This window comes from Gossypium hirsutum, chromosome A03 (genome assembly GCF_007990345.1).
Source record: "Gossypium hirsutum isolate 1008001.06 chromosome A03, Gossypium_hirsutum_v2.1, whole genome shotgun sequence".
Classification (NCBI taxonomy): Eukaryota; Viridiplantae; Streptophyta; class Magnoliopsida; order Malvales; family Malvaceae; genus Gossypium; species Gossypium hirsutum.
The window spans coordinates 3584842-3612318 of record NC_053426.1 but is presented as its reverse complement, the minus strand read 5'-3'; the positions used below and the strand labels follow the sequence as shown (position 1 = coordinate 3612318).

At 32.2% G+C, this 27477-nt stretch overlaps 4 protein-coding genes and 1 long non-coding RNA gene across 6 annotated transcripts; 2 read left to right on the top strand and 3 right to left on the bottom strand.

Moving 5' to 3' along the window:
* Window positions 1-232: 232 nt before the first annotated feature.
* Window positions 233-2056, bottom strand: LOC107963773 (tubulin beta-9 chain-like). The gene is made up of 3 exons (NM_001327737.1): window positions 1608-2056; window positions 1258-1527; window positions 233-981 (listed from the first exon to the last, which is right to left on the bottom strand). Exons 1-3 carry the CDS (start codon window positions 1999-2001, stop codon window positions 308-310), a joined length of 1338 nt encoding a protein of 445 aa, NP_001314666.1. The 5' UTR covers window positions 2002-2056; the 3' UTR covers window positions 233-307.
* A 4149-nt stretch (window positions 2057-6205) lies between these two features.
* On the top strand, window positions 6206-7539 carry LOC121223710 (uncharacterized). The gene is made up of 2 exons (XR_005921044.1): window positions 6206-6296; window positions 6451-7539. It is a non-coding gene; the product is annotated as an uncharacterized lncRNA (long non-coding RNA).
* On the bottom strand, window positions 7361-10332 carry LOC107963772 (tubulin beta-9 chain-like). Its single transcript, XM_016900239.2, has 3 exons — window positions 9612-10332; window positions 9231-9500; window positions 7361-8240 (listed from the first exon to the last, which is right to left on the bottom strand). Exons 1-3 carry the CDS (start codon window positions 10003-10005, stop codon window positions 7567-7569), a joined length of 1338 nt encoding a protein of 445 aa, XP_016755728.1. The 5' UTR covers window positions 10006-10332; the 3' UTR covers window positions 7361-7566.
* Window positions 10333-14672: 4340 nt separating this feature from the next.
* LOC107887971 (actin-depolymerizing factor) lies at window positions 14673-15704 on the top strand. Of its 2 annotated transcripts, XM_016812179.2 has the most exons (3): window positions 14673-14830; window positions 14917-15182; window positions 15279-15704. In XM_016812179.2, the coding sequence occupies exons 1-3, from the start codon at window positions 14828-14830 to the stop codon at window positions 15427-15429; spliced, it is 420 nt and encodes a 139-aa protein (XP_016667668.1). In that variant the 5' UTR covers window positions 14673-14827; the 3' UTR covers window positions 15430-15704. The 2 variants fall into 2 exon arrangements, with proteins under 2 accessions (XP_016667668.1, XP_040961851.1); XM_041105917.1 differs by lacking the exon at window positions 14673-14830 and having other exon boundaries at window positions 14911-15182.
* Window positions 15705-16828: 1124 nt separating this feature from the next.
* On the bottom strand, window positions 16829-20541 carry LOC107963771 (probable LRR receptor-like serine/threonine-protein kinase At1g63430). The gene is made up of 13 exons (XM_041105913.1): window positions 20071-20541; window positions 19760-19898; window positions 19602-19673; window positions 19354-19497; window positions 19120-19269; window positions 18889-19005; window positions 18739-18803; window positions 18374-18622; window positions 18061-18266; window positions 17853-17985; window positions 17617-17774; window positions 17328-17543; window positions 16829-17255 (listed from the first exon to the last, which is right to left on the bottom strand). The coding sequence occupies exons 1-13, from the start codon at window positions 20153-20155 to the stop codon at window positions 17010-17012; spliced, it is 1980 nt and encodes a 659-aa protein (XP_040961847.1). The 5' UTR covers window positions 20156-20541; the 3' UTR covers window positions 16829-17009.
* Between the last annotated feature and the right edge of the window lie 6936 nt (window positions 20542-27477).

Here is a 27477-nt window from a genome sequence, read left to right as displayed (position 1 = left end):
CAGGCAATACTAAGATTGCATCAACAGAGTTCACATACACACAACCAAATATCCCACATGATAAAAAGAACAAGAGGCATACTTTAATAAATGGATTCGCAGCCTAACATTTGCTCTCACAATTGTAAGCTACATTTGTGAGAGAAACGAATCTGACTGCTGAAAATTATTGATAAAAAACAAAGCAGCAATACTAGTCTGTAAATCACAAAGACAGCAGCAATAAGCGATCCAAATGCTGAAAACCAGCAAAGCCGAGATTGCACAACCGAATGTCCTACATGATAAAAAGAACAAGGAGCATCCTTTAAGCCTCTTCCTCGTATTCCTCATATTCCTCGTACTCCTCGTCTTCTGCAGTGGCATCCTGGTATTGTTGGTACTCCGAAACCAAATCATTCATGTTGCTCTCAGCTTCTGTGAACTCCATTTCATCCATCCCTTCTCCAGTGTACCAATGCAAGAAAGCTTTTCTTCGGAACATGGCAGTGAATTGCTCGCTCACCCTCCGGAACATCTCCTGGATTGAAGTAGAGTTCCCTATAAACGTGGATGCCATTTTCAATCCACTCGGAGGAATGTCACAAACTGTGGATTTCACATTGTTCGGAATCCATTCGACAAAGTATGATGAGTTCTTGTTTTGCACATTGATCATCTGTTCATCAACTTCTTTTGTACTCATCTTGCCACGAAACACAGCTGATGCTGTGAGGTATCGACCATGTCGAGGATCAGCAGCGCACATCATGTTCTTGGCATCCCACATTTGCTGTGTTAGTTCCGGGACAGTTAAGGCTTTGTACTGCTGGGAACCACGAGATGTGAGAGGTGCAAATCCGACCATGAAGAAATGCAGCCGGGGAAACGGAACGAGGTTTACAGCAAGCTTGCGGAGGTCCGAGTTCAGCTGACCAGGGAAGCGAAGGCAGCACGTAACCCCACTCATGGTGGCAGAAATCAAATGGTTGAGGTCTCCAACTGAACACCAAATATCGCAGAGGCAGTCAAAAGAATCTAAACTCATGTGGCTCATTCTACTTCATCACTAATACACAGAAAAACGGCCCCATGTCTGTAAAGTTGTTAGTTCCTAGTTTTAACATAAAAAAAACTATTGTAGATATGACAGAATCATAGATAGACGACGTTGGATTTATCAAAACAACACATAATTATCAGCCAAAACAAAATTTTCAGAAGCAAACATCCAGATATACTAAACAAACAGTGATAAACAAGAAAGAAAGTACTTACAACTGGGTGTAGTGAGCTTGAGGGTACGGAAACATATATCATAGAGAGCTTCATTATCAAGAACCATACATTCATCCGCATTTTCCACCAGCTGATGAACCGAGAGTGTTGCATTGTACGGCTCAACCACAGTATCAGAAACCTTAGGAGATGGGAATACCGAAAACGTAAGCATCGTTCGATCCGGGTACTCTTCCCTGATCTTGGATATCAGCAATGTTCCCATTCCAGATCCAGTTCCTCCTCCCAAAGAATGGCATACCTGAAACCCTGTAACCAAACAGAGGCTCAATTCAAAGATAAACCGGACTTAACTCTTCAAATGGAACCTTTAAATTAACCAAAATTACCTTGTAAGCAATCACAATTCTCAGCTTCTTTTCTGACTACGTCTAGAACGGAATCAATAAGCTCGGCTCCTTCGGTGTAATGACCCTTAGCCCAATTATTTCCAGCTCCGGATTGCCCGAAAACGAAGTTATCGGGTCGGAAAATTTGTCCAAACGGACCGGATCTTACGCCGTCCATAGTACCGGGTTCCAGATCCATTAAGATGGCGCGTGGAACAAAGCGGCCGGAACTTGTTTCGTTATAGTAAACGTTGATACGCTCCAGCTGAAGCTCCGAGTCGCCGTTGTATCGACCCGTTGAGTCGATTCCATGTTCGGTGCAGATAACTTCCCAAAACTTGGCTCCAATTTGGTTGCCGCATTGACCACCTTGAACGTGAACGATTTCTCTCATTTTCTCGGGAAAGTGACGGAAAGTAGATGGAAAAATGCACCTTAGAATACTGGACTCAAGAGTGAAGAGACAGATATTTTCTATGACCCAAAAAAATGGATTTTCATTTTTATAGAGGAGTAACGGTTTCCGTTCGGTCAGTAACGGACGTTACGTTTTAGTGGGAAATTTATTTCTTTGAAATCGGGAGTGTTTCAGTGCTTATGCGTAAAATATCGCAACTACTGAGTTTATTACGTGGCTTCTTTTCAATGGAGGAGCAGAGAAATTAGTGTGGGACTGACATATCGGATCCTACGGTATTAATTTATTAAAATCATCCCCATGTGATTGATCACTGAATGACCGACATAGAACTATTTTTGAAAGATTAAATAAGTTATTCATAAATTGGGTAAACTGAAAATAAAGTACCTAAACTATTAGTATGTTTACATTTTCATCACTCAACTTTAAAAAGTTACAAAATAATCACTAAACTATTTGAAAGTTTTTATTTAAGTCACTGAGCTAGTTAAATTTCTTTTTAAAGTAGCAACGATTCAATGACTAGTACAGTGAACCCATTGATGAATAGAAGAACGTACTTTAGATTCAAGTCAATCTGAAGGTCAGTGCGAAGATCGGAGAAGAAAGTTATTTGGATTTTAGTTCAAAGTTGTTTCATAAAAAAACTTAATTGTAGAAGAGAAGTGAAGAGAGAGTTTTCGATTGGTGTAGATGGTGCGGATATAGAAGGCCATACAACAACGATTTTAACAACCTAGTGACTTAAATGAAAACTTTTGAATAGTTTAATGACCATGTTGTAATTTTTAAAGTTAAGTAGCCAAAATGTCAATTTACTACTAGTTTAGTGACTCTTGGTGAAATTTACCCTTTATAATTAGCCTTTTAAAATGAAGTTGATGATGATTGGTCGAAGTAAAATAACTTTATTTATTTAAAAGAAATATATTCTCCAAAAAAGTTAAAAATATATAAATATTTATTATATGATTTATTATAATTTATTTTATGTTGAGCTGTTCCTTTTATCTGTAACATCGTACCATACTTTGAAAATAATGTGTCGTAATTGACACCTGTACTCCGCTTTTCTTTTGTTGTTTTCATAGCAGAGGACATTCAGACAAAATACAGACACGTGGATTGTTTTTTTTTAATTTTTAATATATGATAATTTCTTTTATATATTTAGACATTTTTTCCCCAAAAACATTGCATTTTTTATTTTTTTATTTTTAAATAATAAATTTATTAAATTGCTCAAATATTTATTCTCGAATTGATTCTATGGTATTATTGTTATACTTCCTCGAAATATTTAATTTTTTTAAAAATTAATATAAAAATAATAATTCGATTTTAACATGTAGCGGCGTAAAATTTTCGCTTTTAGTCGCTAATTGAGACGATTATTTGAAATTTTAAAAATGAAATTTCGGTTTTAAAGAGAAAAGGAGTTGCCACCGATCTTTTTTCTAAGTGTGATCGGACACCTAATAAATCATTTTTTTTAGAAAAGAAAAATTATTCTTGAGCGAAAATGAAGGCCAAATTTGGGTCTACGCGAAAATTTAGAGAAAAAATAGGGTTAGGGAGTCGGTTACGCACGAGGAAGGTATTAGCACCCTCGCGACTCCCAAAATTGGTATCTTTATTAAACATGTGTTGTCTTAATTTTATAAAATACGAGTTCAGTTTAAATTTTAATCGTGATCTGATTGAAAAAAGGAGGATTTTTTAGTTTTCGGTTTTTTTAGAAGGGTGTTCCGTCTTTAACACGAGCCGACGAATCTCACCCAACATAGCGATGAAATCGATAACTTAATGTTAAATCGGTACGTTACTTTATTTATTGAAATTAAAAAGCATGAACAAAATCTTTAAAGCGGTGAACAGCGAGATGATACAAAAAAGGGAGGTAACAAAACATAACAGAGTTGGAAATACGTCGAAACAAATAATAACTACGATAATAATACTAAAACAATAACAACGTGTGCGATATTAAACATGATGACAATATTATTAAACGCGAAATAAGAACGAACACATATATATAAACATATAAGAATAATAAGTAAAGTGACGCAAACTTAATATATAAAAAAATACTAATAATGCTAGATATATGTATATGTTAAAATATATGTAATAATAGAAATGAAAAATGTATACATAATAATAATATTAAAGCATATACATAATAGATGTATATATAATAATAGGTATTAATGGTGCATTAATAGTATTGAAAATATGTATATGATATATAAAAGGATAACATTAAAAATATATACATAATACAAAGTTAAACATAATATATAAAATATATATATACATAATATCTATTAAAGGAATATACACATAATATATATGCATGTATTAAAAATAATAATGATATTTAAAAATAATTATTAACAATGTTACATAAAAGTATATATATATATATGAATGTTAAAATATTAATTGAAACTAAAACTAATACAAATAGTAGTAAAACTAATAATATAATATAATAACAAAAAAAACAAAGGATTAGTAATAGGAATAGTTATAATGAAAATAAAAGTAATATTAAATATAACAATAGTGATAATAATAATAATAATAATAATAATCAGTAAATTAAGTTAATTATTAATAGAGTAATAGATAAATAAACATGAAGGTAATAAAAATACTATTATATGAATACGTATATATATGCATACATAAAAATACATACCAATATTAATAATAATAATGATACTAGAAATAATAATGAAACACACATAAGTAAATAAAATATGATAATAATACTAAAATAAAGTAATAATAAAAATACTATATATAGATATATACATAGTAACATAAAAATGTGATATTAAAAACATATATACATAATAATATGAAAAATATATATATAATATAACATTAGAATATTTACATAATATATACATATTAGAAATAATAATAATAATAAAACAATTGTTAATAATACTACATAAATATATACGTATATATATATTAAAGATATATACATATATAATAAAACATATACTAATAATAATAATAATAATATTGAAATATAAAAAGTTACTATAATAATAATAATATAAAAATAAAGTAATAAAAGATTACTACATATATATATACGTACATAAAGTATACACTAATACATAATAATAATAATAATAATAATAATAATAAGGAATAAAAATAATAGTATCAGACGAGTTGAGGCAAAAAAAAGAGGACCAAATTGAAGCTAAAATCGGAGTTTGGGGTAATTTGAAAAAGAAATAAAGAGAAAAGGACCAGATTGCAATGCGCGCTACCTGGGAGTACTGAAATTGCAATATTTCCACATCCTAAAACGCAGCGCATCAACAGGGATTAAATTGAAAAGTGCGAAAAATTATGGGGCCAAATTGAAAATAAAAAAGTGACTTAATTGCAAAAGCTTGAAAAAGCGGAAGGACCACGCGCATAAATAACTCATTAAACAAAAACACGCGGATCCTCTAGCGAGTCGGGTCGGACGGATCTGGTATAGGTCAAAACGACGTTGTTTCGGGGTTAAAGGGCAACCCCCAAAACGACGTCGTTTTAGTAGGCTATATAAAGGCCAAAATCTTCAAAAAAAACCATTTGCAACAGCAGAGGAAAAAAAAAGGGAGAGGAGAGGGGGAGAGGGGGATTCCGGCCACGGGGCCGGTCACCGTCCGGTTGTCGGTCCGGCGCCGGCCACCGTACACTGATAATACTCTAAAATGGCATGTTTTTATATATTAATCATGTGTTTATTTTGAGCTTGAGCCTACTAATTTGAGCTATTTATGTCTTTTTATCTTTTAGGGACTAAATTGGAGGCGAAAAGTAAATTCAAGGGAAAAAACGTCAATTTGGAGATTAAATGGGCCAATATGCAACGTGGGACAAATATGGTGCCAAAAGTGCGAACATGGAAGGCACAAGGACTTAAAAGCAAATAGAAGAGATTTTATTTTGGAAGACTATTTTATTTTACTCTATTAGGATAATTAATATTAAGATAATTATTAGGATTATTCAAATTTAGGATTTTATTTTAATTATCTTTGTTTATCTTTAATTAAATGTATTTATCTTTTTAGAATTTAAGTTCAATTAGACTATCTCCCTAGCACTATAAATAGGGGGTGAAGTGACTCTATTTGGGGGCATATTTTTCTGTAAACACTCTCCCCAAAATAGTCCAGAAAACAAAAACGAAAAGAAAGTTGAAATCACCTTATGCTTTTGTATTTTTGGTTCTTCAATATTTGGTATTGGGTTTGATTTTGTGCTATTCTTTTACTTGGATATTGATTGGATTGCTGTTTTGCTCAAAATAGAATGCTTTTTTATTTATTGTTGTTTTAACTCCGAAGAAGAATAAGAAAAAAATCTTGATTTGGCTTTTTGCTGTTGCTGTTGCAGCTAACCCAATTCTGCACTCTAAGTTTAAACATGCTGAACTTGATCTGTTTTTTGTTCGAGAGAAGGTGGCTAGTGGTGAGTTGGTTGTCGGTGAAGTTCCCGCCTGTGACCAAGTAGCAGATGTTCTCATTAAGCCATTGTCTGTTTCAGCATTTACTCGGTTTCGTCATTTTCTTAGGGTTGTTTCAGTTGAGGAAGCTGGATGAATGTTATAGTATGAGATTACACATGTTTAATGTGTAGTTAGTTAGGAGGTTAAGCAGTTAGTGAGCTGCCTTTTACAAAGCCCTAAATCTTATTCTTTGCGTGTTTTCTTCCTTCCTCTGTCTTTTCTTGTTTTGATGTTTCGCAGATGCGGTGGGTGGAGGACATGATCAGTGGGGCGGTGTTGCAGGGCTGTCAAAGGCAAGTGGGCAGGTGGTTCAGCGCCGAATGCTAGGGGGATAGGGTTAGTTTTCTAATTTTGGGTTTTTAGGTTTAGTGGGCTTCTGAATTGGGTCCAATATTTGGGTTTTGTAATGAGTTTTGAGTAGTTTTAGGTTTTAGTGTGTTATTGGGCTGACGGGTTGGGGTTTAAGTGTGAGTTTTGTAAAATCTAAATGGGCCATTCGGGTTTAATATACATTGGGCTAAATTTCGCCTATAATATAACATTTTTATTTAAATTGACTTCAATTAAAATTTGAAGTTCATTTTCAAGTCAGGCCAACTTAAACTTAAAAAATAGACTTAAATTCTTACTTAACCCGATCTAAACTCAACCAAACTTGAACCATAAACAATTCTAATTAATACACGGTGAATTCCTAATCTATATCTTCCAACCCATCAGTCGGATTCGAAATAAAAAACGCTGTGTATGGGCTCACACCTTAAAACGTTTTGTGAGCAGAATTAGTGAGAAACAAACTGGCTGCTAAGATTATTCATAAAAAACAATGCAGCGATACAAGTAGTCTGGTAGAACAACAGAAAATTAACACTAAAGTGATCCTCATCGAAGCACCCGGCAATGCCGACATTGCACCAACAGGCTTCACATGCACAAAAGCATAACAAAACCAACCAAATATATCCTACCATTATAAATAAAAAGAAAAGAACAAGGAACAAGCTTTAAGCTTCTTCCTCGTACTCCTCGTATTCTTCATACTCTTCGTCTTCAGCAGTAGCATCCTGGTATTGTTGATACTCCGAAACCAAATCATTCATGTTGCTTTCAGCTTCAGTGAACTCCATTTCATCCATTCCTTCTCCAGTGTACCAATGCAAGAAAGCTTTTCTTCGGAACATAGCGGTGAATTGCTCGCTCACCCTTCGAAACATTTCTTGGATCGAAGTCGAGTTTCCTATAAATGTCGATGCCATTTTCAATCCGCTAGGAGGAATGTCACAAACGGTGGATTTCACATTGTTTGGAATCCATTCGACAAAGTAGGATGAGTTCTTGTTTTGGACGTTGATCATTTGTTCATCGACTTCTTTAGTGCTCATCTTGCCACGGAATACGGCTGATGCCGTGAGGTATCGACCGTGTCGAGGATCGGCGGCGCACATCATGTTCTTGGCATCCCACATTTGTTGTGTTAGTTCTGGGACTGTTAGTGCTCTGTATTGCTGGGATCCACGAGACGTGAGAGGCGAGAATCCGACCATGAAGAAATGTAGTCGGGGGAACGGAATGAGGTTTACGGCAAGCTTGCGGAGGTCCGAGTTTAGCTGACCCGGGAAACGGAGGCAGCATGTAACACCACTCATGGTGGCAGAAATTAGATGGTTAAGATCTCCAACTGAACAATAAATACTGAAAGTTAGACCCCATGTGATTTTCTTTTTCTTTTGATGAAATAAAAACAAATTCACATGGGTTTCTCTTTCAATGAACCCAAGTGAGACCCCATGTGAATTGACCACTGTATTCATGAAAATACATAATTCTAGCATCAATGAAAACAATAGCCTAGCAACTCACCAAAATACTAGCATCAATGAGAACCTTATCATAAAATAATCATAATAGTTATTAATTAGTGACCCATGTGCCAACCCCATTATTGTATTCTCCTTATAAGTACCATACCTCTTAAACCATATCATCAAAAACTGGGAAATGCCAAAACCAAGTTTTTAATCTTATTTTTTATATCTACTTTTCATATTTATTTTATAATTTATTAATTTTCAGGGTTCATAGTAGTCCCTCCTAATAATTTCGTTTTTACCACCATTCAAACCTAAATTCTTTTCTTAGAGTACAATATAATTTACCACTAGTGGCCTAATAGCCCCTCACTAAATGGAAATTTTCATTTTAATCCCCTCCAAAAAATAAAACTATTAATTAAGGTATTTTTAATCTTTAATTAAATAGAAAAATTACACTTTAGAAAATTTTAAAAGTAGCAATTTACTATTTAAGTTTTTTTACCACAAAATATTTAATTTTAACCCCTCCAAAATTTTATAATTTTATCTCAACTCTCCCCAAACAATTCCAGGCTTCACCCTCACTTACTACTGCACCCCGCACTTAATTCTTATTTTAATCTCTATATTAAGCAAAATGCTCTAGAAAGTAAAACCCAATGTGAATCCAATTGCATGTCTGCAACTCTATATGCATAGGCAGTCAAAAAGAATATAATACTCATGTAGATCATTCTACATTACCATCAATATACCAAAAATTGAATTTATATAGTGGAACATAAACAAGAAGATTATGGATCTTATATTAAAACTTCATTTTCTAGAAAATAAAAAAGAAAAAGAATACTTACAACTGGGAGTAGTTAACTTGAGGGTACGGAAACAGATATCATAGAGAGCTTCATTATCAAGAACCATACATTCGTCTGCATTTTCCACCAGTTGATGAACAGAGAGTGTTGCGTTGTACGGCTCAACCACAGTATCAGAAACCTTAGGGGATGGGAACACCGAAAATGTAAGCATGGTTCGATCCGGATACTCTTCCCTGATCTTGGATATCAACAATGTTCCCATTCCAGAACCCGTTCCTCCTCCCAAGGAATGGCATACTTGAAACCCTGTAACCAAACAGTGGCCCTATTCAAATATAAACCAGAGCTAACTCTCTAAAAGGAACGGCATACCTTGTAAGCAATCACAGAGCTAACTCTGTAAAAGGAATGGCATACCTTGTAAGCAATCACAGTTCTCGGATTCTTTTCTGACCACGTCAAGAACGGAATCAATAAGCTCGGCTCCTTCAGTGTAATGCCCCTTAGCCCAATTGTTTCCGGCTCCGGATTGCCCGAAAACGAAGTTATCGGGTCGGAAAATCTGTCCGTACGGCCCGGATCTAACGCTATCCATAGTACCAGGTTCTAGATCCATTAAAACAGCGCGAGGAACAAAGCGACCGCAACTTGCTTCGTTATAGTAAACGTTGATCCGCTCTAGTTGAAGCTCCGAATCACCTTGGTACCGACCCGTTGAGTCGATGCCATGTTCGGCGCAAACAACCTCCCAAAACTTGGCTCCTATTTGGTTGCCGCATTGACCACCTTGAACGTGGACGATTTCTCTCATTTTCTCGGGAAAGTGACGGAAAATTGGAGAGGGGGGAAAATCAAAGAAGGACTACAGACTTTTTCAGAATACAGGACTGAGGAGAGTGAACTTATTTTCAGGTGAAATGGGAGTTTCGTATTTATAGAGGAATTAACGGTTTCCGTTAGGAACGGACGTTCCATTTTCGTGGGAAATTTAATTTTTTTTGAAATTGGGATTTGTTTCGGCGTTCTCGAGTAAAATCAATTGCATTTACTTGAGTTTAATTCGTGGTTTCTTTTGATTGGATGGACGGAAAGTTAGAGAGGGAAAAACATTAAAATTTTCTTTTCGCTTTTTGAAATCGGGATTTGTTTCACGCTCCTCTTAATTTTAACAAAATAATTTTAATAATATTAATAATTAGATTTAAATGTTAAAAATTTTAAAATTACAGGGACTTAATTTTAAAAATAAAAATATAAAAATTAAATTAAAATATGTTATACTAAATTATTAAAAACTAAATCAAATCAAAAATATATGTATAATTTAATAATTAATACCGTAATTTTTCAATCAGGGATTTAATTAGTTTTCTTTTCTAATTAATTGTATGTATTAATTAAAATATATTATATAAAATTATTAAAAATAAGACGTAAATAATATTATTGAAAGGTAAAAATAATATAAATATTTAATTTTTATAATTATGATAATTTAAATTACATAAAAAAAAGTTGCATAAAAACATACACTTGTTCAAAAACAAAAGCAAAAAAAAACTATATAATTGGTAATTGTATTAATAAATTAATTTATATGATTTCAATAATATCTTTAATATATTTATCATTTATTTATTAAATAAAATATATATTATATATGAAATTGAATTTTTAATAATTAAAAAAATGAGAGACATGAATGAATGTGTCAAATTTAAGTTTTACCGGTTTGAAGCACATATTTATATATTTTCTCTAATTTATGACTAAATTAATTACAGTAAAAATTATTAACATATGTGATTGTTGTTATATGGATGGGTATTGAATATTGGTATATTTTTATAAGGAAATTAGATTAAAATAATATTCATTTTAAACTTTAGTCAATAAAAATAAGTGGCAAATAATTAACATGTCAAATAGTAATTTTTTAACTATGCCACATTAAAATGCTTTCTTTAATTGTAACTTTAAAATGCTATAGTTTATATATCTTATATATATATATTAAAATGCACATATTTAAAATATTTTCCAATTGAGTCTTAGCTCGATTGGCATGGACATTGTTGCCAATGTAGGAGAATATGGATTTGAGTGTGCTGAAACACATTATACTTCTATTTATGAGTTGAAGAGAGGCTATGAGTAATGTTAGGCATTGTGTCAAAAAGAGTAAAAATGATCATAATATATATAATAATAATAAAATGTGAATTAGCCCTAATGTACCCAAGCATTAAACTGGCACATCATATATATATATATATATATATATATATATATATATACTGAACAATCTCTTTATGGGTACTGATCATATCATATCTTTTTGACACAATGCCTAGAATTACCATAGCCCTTCCTCAACTCATAAATAGAAGGATAATACGTTTCAACACACTCAAACTCACATCCTCCTGCATTGACAATAATATCTTCCCAATCAAGTTAAGACTCAATCAGCCTTGTTGATGTTGAACATATTATATGCTAAGGAAAGGAAATATATATATATCACCATGTTTTGATGTTGAACATTTATATGCTATTTTTCTAATTAATTAAGCCGACGGTTAAACATGTTTTATTTATTTAAAATTTTATGTTTTTTAAGTTAATTATTTATTTAATTAAAATTAGATCGATGATCGAATCGGTTGAACTAAAAATTAATAATCTAATTGATTCGATCCTCAATTCAATTTTAAAAACCGCTATAAAGAAAGGTATTGGGTAAGTAAAACAATGGCTGCAAACATTTGATGGCAAAGGCAAAAAAAAGCAAATCCTTCACTTCTTTTTATTTTGGAAACTTGCATTTTACTCTCTCTTCTCATCTCATCTCCCCTTTTGAATGACTGGAAAAAGGGTTGCTATTCATTATCAAAGGACGAAATTGATTAATGTTGAAGTTGTAAGATAGATTCTTAGGGTTTTTTTTTCTTTTTTAATCCTTAAGAAGCCTTGTATATAAAGCAAACTATATATCCCCAACTATTTTTGCTGTCATCGAATGACTTCATCTTCTTATATATCACTCCAACAACTTTCCATGATTTTGCCTTTATGCTCCCCCCCCCCGGCCCCCTTCTGTGGTTGCTTCAAACTCAATTTGTCAATAAATGCTTTGGCTTTGTTTGGATGCAATGGCTGTTTTATTGTGTCACGTTTGAAACATTTTTTGTGCAGTGGCTTGCTTGGATTGCAATGTTGTAGGCACAATTGAGGAGATTCAACTTTAAAAATGTTATTAAAAATTAGATTGGTGGTTGAATTAAAATTTTTTTATCAGAGCCTTTTGCTATAATTAAATTTTTAGGCTTATTAGTATCGGTTTGTTATGATACGAACTATTATCAATTTACTGACCCGTTAGTCTGTCGGGTCTTAACTTGCATTCTGTATGGATTCGCACATGCGTAGTATGAGCGAGCTTCAAATGAGGACGCATAATATATGTAATATGGGTTCGCCGAACCCACTTCAAGTATACACGTACTAACCTTAAGGTAAGATACGTGTTATCATGCATAAAGACTTACCTAGCCTATCACATCTATGAACAATGACCATGTCATATAAATACAAAGAAAAAGATTCAACACTCTTAATTAAGTCAACCCTTGCATCCATTCCCTATACTTTATGTCTTTTGTTCGAGCACCAAAAACGATACTTAACTCTCCTGATAGAATTGCTCGATCGTTTTAGTGGGGACATGATTATCATAAACGTGGACTGCACCTCTGTCAATGGGAGCAATTATGCAGGCCTATACATCTCGGTGGTGTCGGGATACGCCAGTCCAAGTACATGAATGATGCACTGGTAGCTATGCAAGCATGGCACATACTTTCCAATCCACAGGGGTTCATGCAGCGAACCCTTCTTGCGAAATACTGCACGAAGCAAAATTATATGACGGTAACGAGCAAAACCACTGATTCCTGGACATGGAAGAGTATACTGCGAGGAAGGATATATGCACTCAAAGAATAGATATTCAAATCTGGGATGGAAATAGAGTGTCAATATTCAATCATGGTTTGGTATTGCAACAGTGTGCGGAGCAAGTATTGCCAAGTTTGCCGATTACTTGCATAAGACAGCAGGGTCTGTTATCATGGCATAATACTACCATCCAAGAACAATTACATGATTCTTGGGCAACTGAAATGCCTTCCAAGTCATTCTCAGTCCTGAAATCCAGGGATCATTTTGTCTAGAAATATAGTTATAATGGGAAATTCAGTGTTAAGGAAGTGCACAACTTCCTTCACCAACCTCAGACAAGCCAGGTATCTCTGATTAATTGGCGTGTTTTCTGGAAAATCAAGCTTCCTATGAAACTACTCTTTTTTCTTTGGAAAATCATCAATCAAAGCCTCCCAGTTCAGTCGACTAGTGAACGCCATCTACCTAACGTTCATAGTATATGCCCAATGTGTGTCATGCTGATCCTGAGACCATAGATCATTTATTTCGCACATGCACTTTTGTTCGCGCTATGGTTCGAACCTTGGTCTCCATATTGATAATACTACTATTCCTCCTATCCGGGAGTGGGTTATGCCAACATAATGAACCAGCGGATATCATGAAGACAAAGGTAGTTACGGTTTGGCAAATTTAGAGACACAGAAATCAGGTCACCTCCTAGATCGCCTCGACGCCTCCTAGTCACCCAGCAAGATTGCCCAGCTCACCATTGCCCTCCACCATCCCTGCCATGCTTCGCATAAAGCCTCTGCTACACCCTTCCTTCATTCCATCTTCACTGCACCATTGCATTGCATCAGGCAGCTTGGCATGGGATACCAGTCCCGGGATAGCCACAACACGGTGACCAAATGATCAATGTTGAGATGATAAGGGCAGGTGGATGGGGGCTTTGTACGAAGAGCTAGGGATGGGACTTAAACCATTTTGTGAAGGGTGTGGAGACTGGGGACAAAATCAATGAGCTGATGGGGAACCAAATGATGAAAATGGAAGCTGAAATAATCAACGAAATGGCAAAGCAAAGGTTAGAGGTTGGTGGGGGTTGTGAGAAGATGATGAAGACACTTTTTCAAAGCTTGAAAAAGAACCGAATACATTTTTCTATAACTTTTTATAATTTAAATATTTTTAATACCTCCTTATAAGCTAAATAAGTTTAAATTATTTTTCTATATTTTTATAGTTATCTAAAAAATTATGGTGATTGTGACCCTAGACATATGGTTGTCTAGGTTAAAATAAAATTCATTTGAATTATATATAAACACATCTTACCATTTATCTTTTCATTATGATATAACTATGATTTGAACCCAAACTATTATTAAGAGGGATAGACATCCAACTAATATTCTATAACTTAGGAATGTATCTCATGATACACCTAAACATAGAAAAGCTACTAGGAAACCACTAAAAAGAATTTCAACTCTAAAATCTCTCATCTTCCATAAAAAACAAAAGATTTAAACCTCAAATAACCCCTAAAAACAAGGATCCCATTTCCTATTTAACTACACACCATCACTTCCTTGCTCCCTCCTCTCCCCTTTCACTACTTCACACCTCTCTCAAAGCCCCCTCCTCCCCCTCTCCTTTTCCTCTCTCTCATTGGTGGCAAAATGGTAATGTTCTTTTAATCCTCATTACAACATCATATGATTATGTTTTTTTTTTAATAACATTGTGTCATTGATGGATATGGATGCAGGCAAACTCAGCATCGGGCATGGCAGTGAACGATGAATGTAAAACCAAGTTCTTGGAGCTAAAAGCGAAGCGAAACTACAGGTTCATCGTTTTCAAAATAGAGGAAAACCTCCAACAGATTGTAGTGGAGAAAGTAGGTGCACCCAAAGACAGCTATGAGAAATTATGTTCCAGTTTGCCTTCCGATGAGTGTCGTTACGCTGTCTACGATTTTGATTTCACCACCGACGAGAATTGCCAAAAGAGCAAGATTTTCTTCATCGCATGGTATTCCCCCCCCCCCCGGGCGCCCCCAAACAATTGCATGAAATATTTTGTTATACGTAAATGGCTCTTCTTCATAAAATTCATGTTGCATTACAGGTCACCAGACACATCGAGGGTGAGGAGCAAAATGTTGTACGCAAGTTCCAAAGATAGGTTCAGAAGAGAACTGGATGGTGTTCAAGTTGAATTGCAAGCCACCGATCCCAGTGAAATGAGCTTTGATATCGTCAAAGAAAGAGCCTTCTAAAATCATGCTTATATTGCCAAAAAATGGGGGGCATTAAATATTTTTTTTAAATTTTCCTATAATCATAAATATTATTGGAAGTTTAGGAACTGATCATATTATGTGTTATGGTGTCAAAGATGGGACTGGGCATCATCGGCTTGGATTCATGGGGTTGTTGAAAGGTTAAGAAAAAAACTATGAGTGGGGGATCAATCATTTTTCTTTTTATTTTGATTTTGTTTAATTATCTTTATATATGTTTTTTTAAGTGAATAACTCATTATTTTCGCTCATTTTTTTTAATAATCTTATTATAGTTCGGATCATATTTTTTTAAGATAATATTTAAAATTACTCATAATCTCTCTTCAACCCGTAAATATAAAGACTTTGGTTCAAATCCTATTAGGTTAAAATATATAAAGGAATTTAGTCCATTTAATTTTCAAATTTCAAAATATAGGTTTAATTTTAATGCAGTTAACATTTGGATTTGGATTTTAAAATTTGAAAGTGAGGGACTAAATTCCTAAAATTAAAAGTATATGGATTAAATTTTAAATTTGTGAAGAATATAAGGACTTATGTGTATTTATATTTCTATTTTTTAATAAGAAAATAACAAAAACATCCTTAAATTAGTATAACTTACCTTGTAAAGTAATGATAGTTTTATGATTATTCAATTGAGTTAGTGCTCAATTGGCCAATGGCACCCTATTTTTCTAATAAAAGATATGAAATAACAAATACACCTTTATAATTTACTTTGTAAAATAAAGACATTTTCATTGTTACACAATTAAATTGATGTTCAGTTGACTCTTTACACCAAAGATCAAATTCAATAATGGGTTTATATTAGTAAATATATATATATCAAGGTAGTCAGTACCACACCAGTGGATACACCGTATCGATACTCGTTTGTTTTGGCGTAATATTTCAAATTTATTGAAAATTTTTAAAGAGTATATTTAATATATATTTCTTTTAATATTTAAAATATTAAATGAATGATACTAAATAAATTTTAAATATAAAATATTTATCAATTATATAAAATACCTATCTTGAAAGAGTTGAAAGAGTTGCTTGAAATCAAGCTAGGGGCTGAAATTTTAGAGATTTAGGAATTCAACAACAGAACTTAATATTTTCTTAATATGCACCATGTTCGTTCTAGCCGGTATGATAAAAAACGGCCGATGTTCCATTTTAGTACTGAAACAGTGCGCACCAAGCCGATGTTCCATGTTAGTACTGAAACAGTACGCACCAAACCGACCGCCATGATATAGTATATATATATATTTAACTGGTTAACAAATATTTATATGTATTTTTCTCAAGATTACAAGAAGCAATAAAACCAACAATTTCTTTGTGTATGATGCTAAGAACAACATCAACATAATTTCCAAACGTAATCAAATGTTTTATGATTTCAGAGATTTTTTTTTTCTCAACATCCAATGTTATATAAGTGAAGCCGAATGTTTATCTTTTTTTGGCATGGCAGAAGCATTTACAAAGATAAAAAAGGGGTTGTAAAACTGTATGTATTTGATGTACAGTGTGTTGAGGTTTTAAGTCAATCATGATGAGAGAGCAAGTTCAGCCCACGCCAAAGAAGACGATTTGAACTCGATGGAAGCCGATGTGTCAATCTTACTCTCCAAAACCGAGCTTATTTCGTCCATCGATGGTTGTTTTGAAGAGTCTGGTTGAATACAAAGGCATATAACTTCGCAGATAGCTTTCAGGTCTTCGTATCTGAAATGTTTTAACTCCGGGTCTAATAGGTAAGACATTACTTCCGGTAACTCGAGATAGTCCTTCGCCTGCAAAATGCATTAGAGCACATGAATGCATGTTTATGATAACACGATGATGACATTAAAAGTTTTGCTTACCCAATCTATCAAGGAACCTTTATCCTTGCAAAATGGAGGCCTCCCACTGATTATTTCAAGCATAAGTATACCGAATGCATGGATGTTTCCGTGGATGTCTACATGGCGTTTTTCAACGGAATTAGGAAGTAGACAAACGGCTCCGTTGTTGCCAACGGAGCCGGAGTTCTTTTCCGATCTGGAAAGAATGCTTTTCCAGCTTTCCAAATCAACCAACTGCATGACGAGATAATTTCTTGATCAGAAAGATATCCCTGGAATCCGAGATAATGAACAAATTATTAGATACCTTGGGAGAAAAATCCTCTGTAAGATACACGGCACTTGAGTTTAACTCTAATATAGTGAATGGTGGATCAAGTTCTGTATGAAGATATTTAAGTCCTCGAGCAATGCCGAGAATAATTCTCATTCGCCTTGTCCAATATAATTGAGATCCTTCACCATCTGCATGGAAATTGATCACAATGGTAAAAACATGTTAACCATTGCATGTGAACCGAGCAAGAGAGGAAGTATGCTTACAATGCAAATGCTCGTAAAGTGTTCCATTCGATGCGTATTCGAAAACAAGCATTCTCGTAAATGGAGTGCTCTCTCGACAGTAGCCTAATAATTTCCCTAAGTTCTCGTGATTCAATCTTGCCAATTCTGCCACCTGAATAACAATTTAACCGAAAATTTAGAACCCGATTACTCCAAGTTCGTCACATTGTTACATGATAACAAGTACCTCTCTCTGGTAATAGAGCTCGAGATAACCTGTCCAGCGCTCTTCTTTAATGCAGAGGGATATCACAGCAATTTCTGGCCCACCCTTCATGGTACCTTTATAGACCAAACTGTCAGGAGAAGAACCGATAATGTTGCTAAAGTCTTCACAAGCTACTTCAAGCTCTTGCCTGCTAAATTTAGTCACGTCTTTCAATAACTCAGAATCTGTGAAAAAATTGTGATGTTAATCGATATTGTTTCGAGGAATAAACTACAAAAGTTAATCCAAGGAAAAGTAGGCAACGGCTCAACAGCATATATAGCAAACTAACCTATATACACCACCACATGATCCTTCCCACTCCCGGATTTTTTCCAAGGGATTATGATTGATGACTTGCTATTGCATCTCTGGAAAGCGGTAAGGAGAGCAACGAGAAAGAGAGATCCCACCATAATTCCCGTCACAATTTCAAGAGCCAAGAGCCACGCGGGTTTCGATGCTTTCGTACGCTTTGCGACATCTTCGGCACGCTGATGCTTAGGGCTGGGTGCTTTGTGACTTTCAGAAGACTCGGCACCTAAAAGAACAAATATTTTCACCATCAACCATAACATCATCATTATCGAACTATTTCATTGTAATAAGACCATCGGCTAGCAATGGTAAAAGGTTACATATAGTGTATATATATACCGCATTGTGAGCTGGGACGCTGTTTAGTATTGTTGGCCTGAAGACAGTTCCCTTGAAAGCTTGCGCTGCATTAATAATACGGGAAAAACATGAGCCGATAGTATAAAAAGAAGCCAACACACATCAATGATATACGAAAATAAAGTTTACCTTGGAAGGTGTTCCAAGCACTTTGGAATTCTTCCGATCAAAAAATTATAGGAGAAATCTGCCACTTTTAACTGAGATGAGCTACAAAGTCCAGGTAAGTTTGAATGTGTCGCATACCTGTAGCGTAAAGAATTATTAGATATCAACTTTGAAATACTAACACAATCAACAGCGCATATAGATTATAACCATCCTATTACAATGGTCATGCATCCTCTGTTTCCTACTTACATTCCACGCGTATTAGCCGTAAATGTTGAATTGCTATAAGCAGGAACAGCTCCTTTAAGTCTATTTCTATCGAGTCGAAGTTCCTCAAGATACTTTAAATTGCCGAGCTCAGCAGGCAGGCTTCCTGTTAACCCATTTGACTGAAGATCTCTGTGATAGCAAAAGAAAAAGCCATTAATAAGAAAAAAAAACAAGCTCATTTCCTTAAATCACGGCTGATAAAGTTTACATTACATCTTCACCACACTCGATAAATTCCCTAGCTCCGGAGGAATCGGACCAGTCAACCGGTTCATCCCTAGATCCAAGACTTTGAGGAACTTCAACATGCCGAGTTCTTTCGGTATTATCCCTAACAGCTTGTTTTTTTGTAAAGTTCTACAAAAGCACAGGTAAGTATGTATCAACTACGACAATCCTAGACCGATATAAGTTGAATCAAGAACATGGTTTTGAACAAATTCGAATAAGAACCAACATACAGTTCTTGCAAGTAGGTAATTTGGCCTATTTCTGGTGCAAGAAATCCCTTCAAAGATGAAGATGATATGTTTCTGCAACAAATTAAGAAACATGATTACACTAAAAACATACATCAATTGTGTAGTAATGTTTATGAACATGTTGGATCAAAGCTTACATCTTTATAACATGTTGTCTCTCTTTATTACAAGTAATCCCAAACCATTCACAAGGATCAGAATCTAAAACATTCCAATTTGACAAAACCAGATGTGGGTCTTCATATATATCTTCCTTAAATGTTGTAAGAGCCATAACTGCAAAGAACCAAAGTTCCCCCAACTTAGCAACAAAATGTTGAACACCATTGAAGCTAGAATTTACAGTTAAGATCCTTATTTCTACTCACATTTTCCAAGAAACCAAACAAGATCTGCAAAAGAAAAAAAAAACCCGGAAAAGTAAAGACTAAAAGGAAAAGCACATTACCTTCATTACTAGGAAAAGAACGAGAAGTGACCAAAGAAACACCATAAGAAAGAAATAGAAGAAGCAAATAAATGTATGCCATCATTTTTTTTAACACCAACAAGTAGAATTCATCAACAAGAGATGTGGGTTCTACGAAAAAATTGAAACTAAAAGTAAAGTTCAAAGCTTTGGTGCATTAATCTACTGGAAATGAGGATTCTTTGTTTAAAAAAGTACAAAGAAAAATGAAAGAAAGCAAGAACAAAATAATGAAGAGATATAAAGATGCTAGCTTTTAATGCAAAACTACTGGGTTTAAAGCTTTAAGATTTATCAACTGCCCACGAAAGCAAAATCACTTGAAGAAAATAAAAAAAAGGGAATATTTTGAAAATAAGAGAGTGTGAAGAAAATAAAAGAGAGAGTGAAAAAAAAATGTGAAGTCTTTTCAGGGAAAATAATAGGAAGAAAAGTGACGTGTGAAGGAAAACTTGGATGTAATAAGTTTTTGGTGAACAAGATTTATTTTATCACTAAAAATTTTATCAGCTTTTAATTAATATATTGAAATTATAAGATTTAAGTAAGTATTATCACTACTCTCAAATATGATAAAGCTATTGAGAAATTATCAAAAATCTTATTCTTTTTATGAATTAATAGAAATTTTTATATAAATTCAAAAATATTTAAAACACTAATATAATTTATTTTCTATAAGAAAGAATAGTAAGAAACAAAGACGCCACATCATCACTAATCCTTTATCAATTATTTAATATTATTTCAACATTTTTTTATGTTATTGGACACATCATTTTGGTAATTCAACCAAAATCTTGGATCTCAAATTTTAAACCCTAAATATTGGACCCCAAACCCTAAATATTAGATCTTGAACCCTCGACCTTAGACCCTATATCTTAAACCTAGAGTTCAAGGTTAAGGGTCTAAGGTTGAGATTCAAGGTTTAATATTTAAAGTTCAGGATTCATATAATTTTTTTCTATGTCAATTATTTAATTATTTAATGTCATTTCAACATCTTTTTTCATGTCATTGATATATTATTTTGATAATTTTTAGTCTAAACCTTAAATTTTAGACTTTGAACTCTCGACCTTGATGTTTAAACCCTAGATCTTAGACCCAAATTATAAACCTTAAACTCTAAACTCTAAACCTTTAACATAGCGTTTAAGATCGAGAGTCTAAGGTGTAGGGTTTGGGGTCCAAAGTTTGAGGTCTAAGGTCGATGGTTTAAAGTTTAAGGTCTATGGTCTAGGGTTTAGAATCCAGATTAAAAAATTAACAAAATGTTGTGTAAATACCATGAAAAAATATGCTAAAATGCCATTGGTAAGGGATAAATGATAATGTGAAGTTTCTCTTTCATATAATCCTTTCCGTAAATAGGAATATATACTATATAGTAAGTGGATAAGAATAAACAATAATATATCTATTAAAAATTAGATAATTATCAAATGAATGAATATTTTTATAAATCGTCCTCATTTTATCCTTGAAAAATTGAAAATATTTAACAAATTAATGGGTTTTAATAATTGAAAATAATAATAATAATAATTACCTTAACTGTGAGTCAAATCAAGACCCTAAATTGAGGTCTTTGTATCTAATTTAGTTTTGACGTTGAATATAATTCAATTGGATTGGAAAACTAAATTAATCAAAAAAATCAATGTGGAATATGGACACACAACACAACACAACAACTCCATCTTTATTATTATTATTTTTTAAAGTCAAAAATTAAAACTAAAAAAAGACCAAACAAGGATTTGCAATTTTGCATGAATAAATTGAGAATATATTTTATGAAGAACTTAATTCTAAATTATTATAAAAATAAATAAACAATTCAATAATTTATATTACCAATTATTAATTTTATATTTTCCAAAAATGGTAGTATATATTTTTGAACAATGTATATTTATATATGGAATGGTCTCATTGATTGGACATGCATTAAGAAAAAAAAGATAAATAAATGCACATGATTAAAGTAGTTAGTTGTGATAATGTGGACCCTTTTAAAATTATTAAGTTAAAAGCTCTATTGTTTTTATAATTAGAATACTATTGCACTTGATCAGGGTTTTGCCAGTATGTTTATTTTGTAAATGGTATAAGTTATATTGAATAGTTGTTTAAAGATGTCGAATTCTACTTTAGTTAGAAGAATCCAATATTTATTGATTAACGTTACGCAATGGTCAATTCTAGAGAAGACAATAAAGAGACAAATAGTCTTGCTAAAACGTCTGTTGATAAAAAATATAACTTACAGTTATTTGAAACGCATCTGAGGGAATTTGGGTATAATTTAAGTAGATTAATGTATTGTTTTTTATTCACAAGAAAAAAAATTGATGCTTCAAATATTTTATGTATGTTACTTTATGATAAGCCACTCAATTAAATTCCTAGATGAATTAAGACACTGTTGAAGGGAGTTTTACTATTTGAAGTGAAGTTTGCGATGTATAGTTCGTTCGATATTAGATTTTGGATATCTATGTTCAGTTTTATCTTTAAGTTTTATTTTTCAATTTTGTCGAAAATTGTGTGGGGTTTGAAAACATCTCACCACCACCGATTTAGTATTTTATAATTATTTTTTACAATTTTTAATTTATACATAAGAATGAAGATTTGTGTGTGTGTATATATATATATTGGTTTAAAGAATTGAAGATTTATTTAAGGTGGGAGGGTCATCACTCGAAATTCTTCCAAGCAAAAGACTCCAAAAGGTTAAGTAATATTAAAGTGAAAATAGGGGCCTCTTGATTTTCAATCTTAGATCTAAATTTATTTGTCACCATCTGCCCTTCCCAATTCCCACATACCCATTAAAGATTGGGCAAGTCATTAAGCTTTTTTTGTGTCACAAAGTCAATAAAATCATCCTTCTTTTAGTTGTTTATGTGAAGCTTAAATATGTTAAATTATGTTAATAATACCGAAGTTGGATTGGTATTAATATTATTGTTAGTGCAGGAGGATGTGGGTTTGAGTGTGATAAAGCGTATTATCCTCTTATTTAAGGGTTGAGGAGAAACTATGAGTAGTTCTAAGCATTGTATATATATATAAGCATATATGATAACAATCTATAATGGGATTAATGTTCAAAAAAAATTATGTTAATAGTTTTGGAGAGGATTTTTAGTGAAAACATAAGAGAATGAGGGTGAGGTATTTATAAGAAGAGACCTCGACACTTGTGAGTGTTAAGATCCCTTGAATTTTGTTAGTTGGTCAGGCCGCACTAAATACCTAATTAATATTAATTGATGAGACCTCAACACTCATGAGTATTGAGGTTCATGAATATTTTTCACAAAACCAGTTGAGACTTGAAATTGTAATTACCTCGACACCCGTGGTTATTGTGGAAAGTAAATTTCTTATGTGAATATTTTAAAATATTAGCTTCTAATGTCATGTGCCTTGCATGTAATTTTATACATTTAATATTTAATCAAAATTTTAAATTTTATAATTTAATTGCAGTGATTAATGTAAAATAATATTTTTTATTTGAATAATTGAATATAATTAAAATATATTAAATTATCAATTCAAATATTATAATAGAAAATTCCCAAATTACGCCAATAACCTTTTAATCTAGTGGCAAGAGAATTATGTTGTGAGCATGAGAATTTGGGTTTGATCCCAAACAAACCCCGTTGTCCTCCAATTATAAAAAAAATTCAAATTATAATTAAAATATTTTTAACATATTCGACCTACAATAGAGTAAAAAATGTTTATAATTATCACAACTTATCAGTTCAAAAGTTTTTCCAACTTCATGCTTTTATATATATATATTATATGTAATTAATTAGTTAGTTTAAATAGTTAATATTGTTAATTTTTAAATTAAAACGTTACGTGTTTATATATAATACGAAAGTAGATTTATAAATCCAAAAAGTAGATAGATTAAATTCTTAAAAATAAAAGTAAGGAGAACTCAATTCTAAATGTACGGATTGTAGAAACTTAGAGTCATGGTTATCTGAATTAGACTGAACCGGTTGGGGATCGGTCCAGAGAGAGACATCAAACAAATTGATCCATAAACCAATACAAATTGATTGAACCAAGTTAAAAAGTCAATTGAATTAGTTTTTTTTAAATATTTTTAATAATTTATTCAATCAAACTATACGAACCAGTAACCTAATCAGTTCAACCATCGGTCTGATTTTGAAAATCTTACTTAGATTTTATTTTAATTTTTAAAATTTTATTCTATAATTTGATATAAACTAATTAATAATGAAGCAAAGCCAAGGTATATAACATATTAATTTATTATGAAATCTAAATTCCGGCCTGTTCATCAAACTCTTTAAAGCTAGCATGTGTTTAGACAGCAATATGGCTTTCCATTTATTATATAAAACACTTTATTAGTTGATAATGCACAAGAAAGAAAGCTAAAATGCAAATAGTCATTTATTTATTTATTTTAGACCTCTTCTTTGTCACATTTCTGTCTTCAATAATTCGATTGCTTATTTCAATTTTTTGGTACAAATTAACTATTTTTTTTGGAATTGGAGAGAATGATTCAAGTTAATGAAAGCAAAATCATTGACTAATTTTATTGGGGGAGAGGGTAATATGGACTATTAATTTATTTTCATGAAATAATATTTTTTAGATAGTTTGCATGTTCGTTTTAAGGTCTAGTTGAGGGTTCGTGACTACTACTCTTAACAATGCTGTTTATAAGGTTCGGATCTACATTCTCCCCTTTAAAGTACACTCACAATGCAATGTATGCTATTATTAGAAAGGAAAATATGTTATACCTACATATTATTTACACAAAATAAACTTAAATTGCCTAATTTTACTTTTTTTGGTAAATTATATTCAATATCACTAAACTATTAATAAGTTTATGTTGTGGTCATCAAACCATTTAAAAGTTTTCATTAAAGTTACTGAACTATTTAAAAGTTTTTATTTAATTCACTGGGTTGTTAAGTTTATTTTTTTTTAAAGTTGGCTAACGAGCTCCAAGCAACAATTGATAATTGTACGATGAATCATTACTCATCGACGAGTCGAATAACTTACCTTACATCTAAGTCGATCTGATGGTTAGTGTCAGAGATTGAAGAAGAAAGCTGTTTGGATTTTGATTCGCAGATTCGTGATATTCAAAACTATTTCATGAAAAAATTGAATTATAGAAAAAAAGAGAATGAGAGCTTTTGCTGAGCGCAAGCAATGTAAACAAATAATACCATACAATAACAATTTTAATAACTTAACGACTTAAATGAAAACTTTTGAATAATTCAATAACCATTTTATAACTTTTCAAAGTTAAATGATTAAAATATAAACTTAATAATAGTTTAATAACCTTGGAAGTAATTTACTATTTTTGGGTTGATACTATTAGCATCATATAAGTTGTGTACTTCACAATCTATGTGGGTTCAAGTTGATGAACAAGAAATCTCAAAATTTTGGGTAACTAATTAAAAAGCTTTAAAAGCAAGACCCCTCATGATTTGGTGGGGTTACTCTTTTCTTAGTAAACTTTGGTAGGTCTCCCTTACTCATTAGTTTTCCATCAATTTAAATCTTAAATTATCCTTTCAAAGTATTATTACATTTATTCATGTACCAAGCTTACCTAAATATTGTATTTATTTTTATTAATAATTAAAATTTTGAATTTGGGGTTTAGGGTTACATTATCTCTATCTCAAGTTAGTGTTATAATTGGTTCTTGAATCGATATTACGCTACGAAATACAAAATCTAGGTATGGAAGACAAGGACTGTGATTAGTGGCAATTTCTCCAACCGACATGATGAGTGTTAGCAAAGGAATTGAGATCTAAGTCTAGCACTACAACTAATCCCCCCCCCCCAAAAAAAATAAATAATAATACTTAAGGCTGACCTAATGTTGCTTACCTTTTCAATGATCATGGACTGGTAACCATATTTATATAAAGTGGAGGGTCGCCTAACAAGGTGGTCGGAGAGGGTAAGAGGGAAGAAGAAGAAAAGGAGAGAGAGAGAAAAGGAATTTGTTATACGGAGATCATGTCCTTCTCCCTGGTTATTTTGGGTTTTAAGTTTTGTCTTGTGGTCCATCGGATGAGATGTTGTGACAAAAGTTTAGTGTGGTGATTATTGAGTGAGGTTCATTAGGTTTTTCTAAATGGTTAGTTATGAAATGTTTTATATTTTCATGGATAATAATCGAATCCCCGACCTCATGATTAAAAAATGTATAAGTAACTATCATATCACACCTCATGATTATAGCATTATTGAAAGACATAACTTATGTGTCGTGTTTTACACCTTTGCGAGTTTGTATTTTGTATCTTCAATAGAAAGGTGAGTGATTTTACTGAGTTTACCTAGTGATACAATAGAAAAGTTGCAACATTTTTGTAAGAAGGTTGGGCCTAAATTTTATTATAATTGTGAGTATTAATGGATTCATTTTAGGATAAGATCTTAAAGACGTATATTAAATCCAAATTTTGTTACTAATTTTTATATTCAATCTTTTATTCTTTATATATTTATTTATCGATGTACCATTTGATATACTCGTATCTCTTAATGCATCTCACTACCCATACATTATAAAATGAAAATAAAAAACCTAAACATAGGAAGCAAGATTTTGCTTTGAAGCCATGTCTAGTTAGCTACTATGGTTTGCTAAATTAGATTAAATTGAGTTACCGAATTAGTCGATAAAATTTGGTTAATTGGTTTTTTTTTTGCTTTAATTTTAATTGATTTAAAGAGTTTATTTGAATATGTAAGTTAGTTGTTGATTGAGCCTTAATTCGGTTGGTATTGGTATTGGCATTGTTGTCAATACAAGAGAATGTAGGTTTGAGTGTGTTAAAGCGTATTATCCTCCTATTGTATAAAAAAATAGATATAATAAAAACTTGAAATGAAATTAATGTAAAAAAAAATTCATGTTTATATGAATTAGAAGAAAAGTAATATTTTTTTCGTTTGTATGTTATATATATGCGGAGCGAGTCACTTATATCGATGTAAAATTTAAATAGTTTTATATTTTTTATAATTTTTAAATATTTAATATTTTAATAATTCAATTGTTATATTTCATGCTCTAATCATGTACACTGTGTATACCAAGTTTAATATAAATGAAATTTTTTTAACTAATTGTTTTACGTTAAAAACTTTCAACTATTATATATATATTAGTGCAAACAATATTTTAGATCGACATGATAGAAATATCGGATAGATTAAAAAATTTACATGTATGATAAATATAAATATTTTAATAAATTCAACGATTAGATTGTTAAAATATTAAACATATAAAAAATTATAAAAAGATATAAA